Source organism: Aspergillus fischeri, genomic scaffold, assembly GCF_000149645.3.
Source record: "Aspergillus fischeri NRRL 181 1099437636245 genomic scaffold, whole genome shotgun sequence".
In the NCBI taxonomy this organism is placed as follows: domain Eukaryota; kingdom Fungi; phylum Ascomycota; class Eurotiomycetes; order Eurotiales; family Aspergillaceae; genus Aspergillus; species Aspergillus fischeri.
In genome coordinates, this window is record NW_001509773.1 from 461472 (window position 1) to 472419 (window position 10948).

At 48.9% G+C, this 10948-nt stretch overlaps 3 protein-coding genes across 3 annotated transcripts; 2 read left to right on the forward strand and 1 right to left on the reverse strand.

Annotated features, from left to right (window-relative positions):
- Positions 1 to 431: 431 nt before the first annotated feature.
- NFIA_102990 (putative U1 snRNP complex component Yhc1) lies at positions 432 to 1224 on the forward strand (the record flags this gene model as incomplete). The annotated part of the gene is made up of 3 exons (XM_001266710.1): positions 432 to 498; positions 551 to 679; positions 758 to 1224. 3 exons carry the CDS (start codon positions 432 to 434, stop codon positions 1222 to 1224), a joined length of 663 nt encoding a protein of 220 aa, XP_001266711.1.
- A 731-nt stretch (positions 1225 to 1955) lies between these two features.
- On the reverse strand, positions 1956 to 4183 carry NFIA_103000 (transient receptor potential ion channel family protein; the record flags this gene model as incomplete). Its single annotated transcript, XM_001266711.1, has 2 exons — positions 1956 to 3748; positions 3811 to 4183. 2 exons carry the CDS (start codon positions 4181 to 4183, stop codon positions 1956 to 1958), a joined length of 2166 nt encoding a protein of 721 aa, XP_001266712.1.
- Positions 4184 to 8039: 3856 nt separating this feature from the next.
- On the forward strand, positions 8040 to 10156 carry has1 (ATP-dependent RNA helicase HAS1; the record flags this gene model as incomplete). The annotated part of the gene is made up of 5 exons (XM_001266712.1): positions 8040 to 8673; positions 8738 to 8819; positions 8877 to 9516; positions 9574 to 9834; positions 9905 to 10156. 5 exons carry the CDS (start codon positions 8040 to 8042, stop codon positions 10154 to 10156), a joined length of 1869 nt encoding a protein of 622 aa, XP_001266713.1.
- Between the last annotated feature and the right edge of the window lie 792 nt (positions 10157 to 10948).

Below are 10948 nucleotides of genomic sequence, written 5' to 3' on the forward strand. Positions count from 1 at the left end.
ATTAACCAACCTGACTGTGCATGCAACCGAACTATTGACAAACGAGACAAGTTTTGTACTGCAATCTGAGAATTACTATTTGATCAGCGTAGATCCGTTCTGACTCAGCGCGCAATCTTTGTCCCACGCGCAACGCGCCTTTTGAGCGCCACCCATTCGAACTTCTCCCATACGATTGCAGAAGCGATCGCTTCTACAATTGAAAATGCCAAAATATAAGTATCTCTTCCCTATAATGTGAACATCCAAGCTGACATCCGCTGTACTCTTCTGTAGGTCTTCCCTGTCGGAAACATATCAGAGGTTCGGATGCGATTGCCCATCCGAAAGCAATCATCTTATCAATACGACCTCAGTCTCAGCTGCAGTGATTCTAACGGTGGATTCTGTGTACAGGTGACTACTGCGATGTATATCTCACGCACGACTCGATGAGCGTGCGTAAGGCACACAATGCGGGTCGGAATCATCTGAGGAACGTGGTGGAATACTATCAACGTATGCAGCCCCTACCACAGTCTGTCGCTGACGGTGCTGACAATTGGTACAGAGATTGGACAGGAAAAGGCACAATCCGTCATTGACTCGATCACGTCTTCATATGCCGCCGAGGGCCAAGCTGTTCCCAACCCTGCAATGGCTCCTCCGGGTGCCTTTCCCCCACCGTTCGGATTCCCTGGTATGTAACATTACCTTTGCTCATGGACAATCCTCTTCTCTTTGTGTTGGAAAAGCACTTACCAATATCCCCGCTTAGGTCGCCCCGGTCAACTCCCACCTCCTCCATTCGGCATCCCTCCCCCCGGAGGGCCCAATGGAGTTCCCCCGGGCATGCCCATTCGTACGTCCACACCCTCTATCATCCCATTTCTATTCTCCCGCTCTAACACTGACACTCCGACAGCACCACCCGGCGGTAGAGGCCTCCCCTTCCCACCTCCTTTCCCCCCAGCACCAGGCGGCGCCCCAGGAGGTCTTCCCCCTCCGCCTCTCGGCAACATGCCCCCTGGTCAAGGATTTCCTCCTGTCCCGCCACCTGGCGGATTCCCGCCTAATTTCCAGATTCCTCCTCCCGGCGCTGGGGGATTCCCTCCTGTACCTCCTCCCGGCCAGCCTGGTTTCAGTCCGAACCCTGGGCCCGGTATGTCGGGTCCCCCGGCGCCGCCGGGGATGGGCTCCTCGAGTCTGCCGGGGCCTCCTCCGGGACTAGGTGAAAAGCGATGATTGAGTTCGGGCTGGTCATTGTGTTGTATTACTTGTGATGTTACTCGGGCTTTCGTGTCGGTAGATCTCTACTAACTTTTTTATTTGTTCTACTTCAGCGTGGTTTAACAGGATATTATACGAATGCATTTAGTGACAATGATTAATCTTACTGCAATATAACCATTGCCACACGCATCTATGTCCAAACCTCGGATTGAGGATCATTCGGGTTTATATCATTCCAACATGAGTCCACACTAACATCCAGTTGTGGTAACCACAGACGTATTCTATAATAATGAGCATGTTGGGATACCATGCGTGTCTCACGCAGGCTCTAGCAATATGATTCCTGTCCATACATGGAACCGCGATATGATACACCACCGGACAATGCAGAGCACAAACGACTCTAGGTCCCTAAAATACTTGAGAAAAGTCCACAAACCCAGGTCCCGATATCCAAATCCAATGCTTCAGAACGCCAGCTTTAATCGCAAGGGAAAAAGAGAACATCCAGTAAGGATATAGTAAGATCAATAGCGAAGTTAAAAAAAAAAAAAAAAGGATTTTGGAGTATATCACAAAGAAGCAAAAGGAAAGGAGGTAGAAAGGGTGGATGAACGACGAAAGGGTTAAAGGAAAATATCAGAGGTCAGAGGACAGGACGATTGGTCAGTCCACTCCCGCGCTTACGCCATAACTTCATTTCCAGAAAGGCTCAGAGAAAAAACAGTCAGTGGGATCCTCTAATGATCATACCCGGCCCCTCTCTGCCATGGGCTGGCATTGTGCTGGGCGCGGTATGGAATTGGCGATGGTGAACGTCCATAGTTAGGCGGCCCCCGTCCGTCGCTGGGGAATAGAGGTACCGAAGGATCAACTGGAGAGACTGGGGCTTGGCGGTGCGGCGTCGTATCATGAGATGCTTGCAGATTCTGACGTCCAATGCTGGCTCCATTGCCGCTTGAGAAAGAGCCATTGTCATCGTCGAAGGGACTTGACTTGTACGACGTATCCTTGACATCGCCGCGTGCAGTGGCACCTAGGGCGTCCAACTCCGTAGTCAATTGGCTCTGCGACTTGATAAACGAGCCGCGGTCGTCTCTCATGGGCTGGTAACGGGTATCGGGGTTTTTCGATACAATGGCGTAGATGGATGCGATAAGCACCAGAATCAATAGAATCAGCGAGAAAACCGCGTTATAAACGAAGAAGATAACGCCCATGACGCCAGTAACAATTCCTGGTTGGTTGAAGACCTCCGAGAAAAACAGCAAAAAGATGGCATTGACGAAGTTGATGGCGGCAATAGTAATGTTGTAGATGTTCGTCTTTTTGTCCATCCAAGGCCGCAGAACGCTGACGGCAATGAGCATGGCGGCCTCGATGATGACCAGGGCGACGGTCTGTACAACAGGAGAGGGTTGCCCAAGGCCAATGAACATGGCCTTGATAAGAAGGTACACTAGGACCGGCACCACGAAGTAGTAGGCAGTTGCACGGTATTGCACGTACAAAAATCCCCACTTGTTCAGGCATGTGGGATCAGAGTAGAGGATGTATGCTGGGTTCTTGTGCATGACAACCGAGCGCTTGGCCAGGAGGATCACTTTGAAAGCAGCCCAGCCCAGAGCGCCGAGCACTGACAGAAACATGATAACCGCCAGTACCATCTCAGCGGCCGAGTCATGCTGGGTAAATTCCCAGAGACACAGCACACACATCTGGGGGAAACCAATCAGGGTCAGTCGGAACAAGATGCCTCGTGCCACGACTTTCCAGCCATTCCGGAAATCAGAGAACTTGTCACTCTTCATCCTTCCATTCTTGGCGAGGATCTCACACCCAGCTTTGAAGAGAGCGACAATGACCATCACTATGAAGACGAAGAATACAAAGAAAATGAGACCCGTAAGGAAGATATTGGTCTGTTCAATGCCTGCTATGAAACCGACACGATCAATGCCGCGTACAACGACGGTTGAGGAAGTAGCCGCGTCGTTGGCCGCACTAGTTCTTTTCACGATTTTGTTGACGCCCCTCTTCATCAGGCTCGTTGTAGTTTCAATAGAACGTTTTCGGCGTTTCAGGACTTCGACGGAAGTGGTAGACAACTCGGACAGAAGGGTTGAAGGCGTGCCACCGGTCGATCGTAGATACCAAGTACAAAGGGTCTCCAGGAACCCAATGTGGATGATACCCATACTCCATTGGAAATTCTGCGTCCATGCTTCGACGATCGGCGGCATTGCAACGGAGATCATGCCGAACATAGCCTGCGACTGCATGAAGCCGAAAAGAGAGAGAGCATTGGCTGCAACATGAGCAGCGGTATTTGAGTGACCGAGACCAGAAGTGATTGCGGAAGCAGCAAGACCCAAACCGGAGATGATAGCTGTTGTCCAACCAACGCCTTTCTGGTAAACCGTCTTGCCATTCGACAGACTAGCTTCAATGCAAGTGATACTCTTGCCAGTGTCTGTAGAGTTGATATAAATCCGGACCTTGGCATCAAGATCTGGAACCGTGTATGCGATGCCTAATGGTATGGTTAGCGAGATTACACCCATTTCAGACAGCAGTCAGTGTAGGCATCCTCACCAGGAATCTGTTTAGCCACATCCTCTGACACGACGATATTGGCGCTGGGGACATCGATGGGACCAGCGTTCATTGGGCAAAGACCCGCCAGATTCATTTCGCAAGGATCCAGCTCTTTCCTCAGTGCTTCATATCCATAAGCAGTGAGAACAAGCTCGGCGGTAACCTTACCGGAGATCGCAGCGACTCCATCAAAGGCAAAGGCTAATGATCGATTGTTGGGCGTGAAAGTGACACTGAAGAAGGTTGCTGTGAAGTTCGAACTGTCTTGACACAGGTTCAGGGCATTGGACTCGATGAGCTTAGTCGCAGACACAAGCGGTGTTGCGAGAAAAGCGACGAACAAGCTGATGATCAGCGATATTAACCGCATGGTGGCAGGGCTCTGTCGAGCTGTGTTCTTGCACTCGACAGCGGGGAAGAAGTTCGTGGATGGAGACGAGAATAGAGCACAGTCAAAAGGCTGGAATGATCACTGTCGAATGGGAGGTGGTACTCCAGAGTACCAAGTGTGGACCGGCCGGATGCGGAAATGTGGTATCGACCAAAGGTTGTATTGTAATGATGTGGAAGCGAGGGTAACGAGCAATTTCAGATAGAGTGCCGATTCAAGATTGTTCGAGTAAGATCGGGTTGTATTGCGGCTTGTTGTTCAAGAAGTCATTGAAGGGACCATAGACCGATGTCCAGCGCGAGTCTTCTAGGCAAGGTAAACGAGAGAAAGGATCGCACGAATCGATACGGCGATGAAGCGATCGATAACAATTTTTCGGAAAGAGTGACGAACGTCGCAGTGTATATAAAGAGTGTCGAGAGCGATATTGAAGTCGTTGGAGGACGATTGAAGCGAGCGGGACGGCGAACACACAGTGTATAGCCTAAGAGGGTAAGACAACCAAGGGGACGGGGGTTTCCCTGAGATATGATGGCCGTCGTTCTCTATCCGTCTCTTTCTGTTTTCCCTCAAGACGCTTCGATTTGGACGAGTAGTCAAGAAGCGGCAAAGAGAGATATCAAAAGAAAGAAAATAAAAGAACGAGGGTAGTAGGAGAGGTAGAAATTGGCACCCTTTCGCTCTTGATCTCTCCAGAAACACAAGAAAACGGGGGGGGAGTGGATGGGACAGGTCTGGTCGCAGGAGAGACCGCAGGAATGCCGATGAAACACCCTCGACAGCTGAGTCAGCACGGGGGGTTGTGTTGTAAGGTGGACCAATGGCAGGTGACCACTGCATTCATTAATTAAGGTCCCTGAGGGTCGCAGAGTGAGTTCAGGCAGCTGTCCTTGGGTTGAGTGGATTTGCTGCAGTTTCAATTCGAGACAGACTTTTAGGGGTAGGGTAGGTAGCAGGTAAAAGGAAATATTGGAAGATTAAGTCTACAGTGTACTTATGCAGGGAAGGAACTAGGTTTTACCATATGCCGAAGATTCTTCAGCATGACAAGTCTACATGCGCAAGATGATGGATGACCGTGTCAGCCATCGAATTTCTTGCTGAAACTGCCGTAATGCTCGGATCATGCTCTGTAGGTACCTCATCCACTATCTCAAAGGTAAGGTGTCTCGCAAAAGTTCCCTTGGCGGACAACCACCCACAGCATCCACCACCAGAGCAGATCAACCCAGCCCGTGCTGAGCCTCTGTGTGTCCCAATAATGCACGCGCGTCTCTCAGGGGCGGCATATTTGCTGGACCAGAGCACCAGATCATTGGTTATAATTTTAATCCATTTCAAATTTGCCTTTGCGTCGGCGGCAACAGGAACACAATATCCTTTGTGCTACGGAGTACGGAGTACTTAAGACTTTTTCATCTTGGTGAGGTTTGTGATTCGTTCTTTTCCAGGAATAATATTAAACCACTGAAAAGGACAAAGGGAGCAGTATTGTCATTCATGAAGATTGGAGGCTGGGTTATCCTAGATGGTACCAAGGACCCCACGGATTGCGAGATTACATCCTTCGAGCTTTCCAAAGGCACCAGTGGATCAGTCCCATTGTTCTGTTGAAAGTGATATGCTCATCGTTACTCGTCTTGGCGATCCAGCGTCTATCTATTACCTTACAGTATGTTCTTAGCAATCACCCAGCCACGTCCAGAGTCTATCATTAGAGACTGGTTCAGAACTTCAGGCCAAGTGTTGCCATGTCGGGGACTGTGTGAACTTCCTCAGTTTTGATCGCGATACTTGTCTTTCTGCTGCTCATCTTTCAACCTTGGATCATGATTTCAAGCGGATGCTATTAATAACTCCGCCACCCACCCAAACTTTAACCATCATGCAAACTTCGTTTAAGCTCAAGGCTGAGGTTATATCAGTGACTGATTATCATCATGATGAAATTCATATTTCTTTGGACATTAACATTATATTTGAATGCCATACTACTAGATCATTGATGTAAAGTCTAGACAGTACTGGATATCCTCCATATGAATCTGGTAGCGCCTAAGTCTGCGTTCTGCACAGCCTCCAAAAGACTCCTTGGCGTATTTAACGATGATTTCGGTGGCATACGTTAGGATGTCAGCTTTAGTCTACACAGTACGATAGACATAGATGATTTCCAGTTTCATTTGACGACATGATCTGGAGGACAATGCACACGATACTACTTCGACTCAAGCATCATGGTCCGGTGATAGTCGCACATTGCCGTCCCTGATCTACATCAGAGGCTGGAGGTTGGAGCCGATCCTCCCACTGTAATGCGCGCCATGACGTTCATCCTCACCGATCTTCGCGGATCGCACTTGTACTTGTCATGCGATGACGACTTCAACAATGAATCAATAATATTCGGAAGGAAATCAAGGAATAGTACTTCGTACTTCGACCCTTGGGGACTCAAGTATCAGGACAAAGAAATCGCAAATGAAGTTTCAGTACATTTGAAACTCCAAGTCTTGAACAACCATCAGGTCATAGGCAGCAGGAATTGCTATTTTTAGCATTCAATGCTCAATCCAGTAGAAACTTCGTAATAGAAATTGCATAGACATCTCCCTTTATTATGGCCCTGGAACACCATGCACAGTTCATTTATTCGTCTTACATCTAGCCGAGACTGAGATCAATACATAATGCGCCGCCAAGTACTCGGCTACAAGTGAAAGCCCAGCACTCCTGACCTTGGGTTCAAGGCAGCAAAATTAATCAGTTGAATGTATCTTGGCTCTCAAGGTCTCATCGCTCCTATATTGCACAGCCCCGTTGAATGACAATGTTAGCAGGAGTTGGCATGCGCTCTTATGCCTTTATTGGGAAGTGTTTATGGGACCCCAGCCATAAAAGGAAGCACTGCAGCTTGAGATATACAGCTCTCCCTGTGATCCTTGAAGAACGTCTTGGTAACAGAATAGTATTCCTACACCGCATGCGATCCCAAGGACAGACTAGCCAAATCTCGGCTTCGGAATCAGCACCATGTCTACTGAAGTCAATGGAGAACTTCTAGCCGAGAGAAACCAGCCAGTTCGGAGGATAGATGTCGTCACAATCCATCCCTTGGACTTGGCTCTGACTCGCGGGGTACCCACGAAGAGATTAACTCTACTCTCAGCGTGGTCCCAGATCATGAAATTACCTTTGATAGCAAGGTCAGATGCGTCTAGATCAGTGGAAAACAACCTTGACGCTAAAGTAGGATGAGAGCATGGCAAAGCGGGCAAGGTGCTCCCTATGAGGTCTTTTGCTCATTCGCTTAGTCCAAGCATGAGCAAGCTCAGCTCTTCATTCTAATCTGATCATGTGCTGCCAATCTCGGCATGGTTCGCTGGGACAAGCGTAACACCTTACATCGATCGATATGTCATTATTTGGGGCCTCTATATTAGGTGAACTTCGAAAATGAGAAACGTGCAATATCAGATACAGTGTTATCTCAGCAGATAGGGTCGACCTCATTGAAGATACGATTATTGTATCAGAATAAGGCAGACATAGGACTCTGAACCGAAATCCCATGTACCTTGAAAAGCACTAGGATCTGTACCTGAAATTGATGCCTTAGTAAAGTGCCACATTAGGCTGCTGACACATCCGATTACTGCTATCAGTTCCTATCAGCACGTGACGTGGAGTTTTTGCCGTGGGTCGACCCCAAGAAAAAAAAAAGACAGACGAAAAATAGAAGAGAATTGTCAGTTGAACGCTTAGGCTTTTCTTAACCAGACCACTTTCGGACTCCAGACACCACTCGTCTCTTTTACGATACGAAGCAGTCGAGATGTCGGGCCCTGTGGATACAGCGAAATCGATTACGAAAAAGCGCAAGAGAAAGCACGGAGGAGGTGCTCGTGCAGCAACTGAGACCGATGATGCGACTACTCAGCCTGTCGTTGAAAATGGAGCTGTGACCGATTCCCCTGAGAAGGGGGAGGATACTAAGAAGAGCGAGAAGAATGGAAAAGATAAATCCACTAAGAAGCGCAAGGTCAGCCACGCATCTAGCGACGAAGAGAATGAGAGCGAGGGAGAACAGGGCGCTCCTTCTCAAGCCGACGGAGACAGCGACAACAACGGAGACGATGGCGACGACAACTCAGAAGCAGAGAATGGAGACAACGGGGATAAGAAGGATGCTGAGTCCACAGATCTTCCCTCGGCAGATGCTCTCCGTCTCCCAACAGTAGAGGGCGAGCCTCAGAAGTTCACGGAGCTGGGTTTAACGGAGAAGACATTGAAGGCCATCAATGATATGGGCTTTGATACTATGACCGAGATTCAAAGACGAACGATTCCTCCACTTCTCGCCGGTCGGGATGTTCTGGGCGCTGCAAAGACCGGTTCCGGGAAAACCTTGTCCTTTTTGATTCCTGCTGTCGAGATGCTGAGCGCGTTACGGTTCAAGCCTAGGAACGGTAAGGATATCCTTTCTTTTTATGTGAGAGCGGCTTACTGACAGATCGATGTCATTTCGTGCAGGTACTGGTGTCATTGTCGTCTCCCCAACACGTGAGCTTGCCCTTCAGATTTTCGGTGTGGCTAGAGAATTATGTCAATACCAGTAAGTGACTTACAGCACCGGCTTTAGTACTCGGTAGTTGCTGACTTGTGCTCGTAGCTCTCAAACATACGGTATAGTCATTGGAGGTGCGAATCGGAGAGCCGAGGCGGAGAAGCTCATGAAGGGTGTTAACCTTCTCATCGCAACCCCCGGACGTCTGCTGGATCATCTGCAGAACACTCAAGGTTTCATCTTCAAGAATCTGAAGACACTCGTCATTGATGAGGCGGATCGGATTCTGGAAGTGGGTTTCGAAGATGAAATGCGCCAGATTGTCAAGATCCTGCCCTCCGAAGAGAGACAGACGATGCTGTTCTCTGCCACGCAGACTACAAAGGTCGAGGACCTGGCACGTATCTCCCTTCGGCCCGGTCCTCTCTATATCAACGTCGACCATCGAAAGGAACACAGTACGGTCGAAGGTTTGGAACAAGGCTACGTCATTTGTGAGGCCGATAAGCGTTTCCTGCTTCTCTTCTCTTTCCTGAAGCGCAACCTCAAGAAGAAGATTATTGTCTTCTTCTCAAGTTGCAACTGCGTCAAGTACCACGCCGAACTTCTGAACTACATCGATCTGCCGGTGCTCGAGCTGCACGGCAAGCAGAAGCAGCAGAAGCGCACCAACACCTTCTTCGAATTCTGCAACGCCAAGCAGGGTACCCTGATTTGCACTGACGTGGCTGCTAGAGGTTTGGATGTGAGTCACTCCTCCACAACGCATCATCTGTCTGCTTTATGCTAACCATCGTTTCAGATCCCCGCTGTGGACTGGATTATTCAGTTTGACCCTCCCGATGACCCGAGAGACTACATTCACCGTGTCGGTCGTACCGCTCGTGGTGCCAATGCCAAGGGTCGCAGTTTGATGTTCCTGCAGCCGTCCGAAGTCGGATTCTTGAAGCATCTGAAGGAAGCACGCGTGCCCGTGGTCGAGTTCGAATTCCCGGCGAACAAGATCGTCAACGTTCAATCTCAACTCGAGAAGCTCATTGGCCAAAACTACTATCTGAACAAGGTGAGTTGTGCTTTTGGCCTTCGACTCCAGTTAAGTAGACGAATGACATGCTGACATGACCCCAATCTAGTCCGCCAAAGAAGGTTACCGCTCCTACCTTCAGGCATATGCCTCTCATTCCCTTCGCTCTGTCTTCGACGTACACAAGCTCGATCTCGTCAAGGTTGCTAAGGGCTTCGGCTTCTCCACCCCACCACGCATCGACATCCAGCTGGGAGCTAGTCTCAGTCGCGACAAAAAGCAGCAGCAACAGGGGCGGCGCAATTACGGCAGCCAGCCTCACAGCAAAGGATTGAAATTCAAGCGGAAGCATGATGACTAGTAGACTATGATCTGTTCATAGAGCGTATCTGGAAAGCCTAAAAGCAACCATGTTTGATCATTGTGAATATTGGCGTCATGTCTCTTAGGAGTGCAGGAGTTTATACATATTTATGGATATATATAATCTGTCTACATATCTAGTCGTCTTACATTCCTCCCTTGAAGATGCTCCTAACCAGATGTATTCGAAGTATCGAACTCGAAATCGCCCGACTTGACTACCTGTAACCCTTCAAGGATCACAAGCATCAGATCACGGTCTTCATCCTCAAGGTGACCGTGTCAGGTACTCACGACGCTTCTAGGTCCTAAGCCTACAACAAGAACATGACAAGCAAGACGAGAGATGAAGGATATGTCCGAAGGTCCGGCGAATTCTTGGAGTCACGATGCCGATACTAGATAACTATATCTCTATAAATGGCATCGACTGATCCCTCGATGCAAGGTAATCCATGTAAGGTACAATCTTGCACCAGGATTTGCCGCTATGCAAGTAGCCATCCGGCCTTTACTTTCTCTGTTCCATCGGAAGTGTAGAAAGAGTACAGGGAACCGAGGGTATGCAAGATGGCTGTACAGAGTACCACGTTAGTTTTAGGCACAAGAGGTAAACATCCGCAAACGATTCCGAAGCGATCGGATATGACTGGTAAGTTCCCCTGGTCATCCGATTAAATATTACTTATTCTTCAAACTTTCCTTTCAGTTTGAAAAGTGAAAAGAAAGGATGGTATTATCCGAAGCTGCAAACAAGAACCCGGTGGCTGGTGATGTCGGCCGCGGTGGC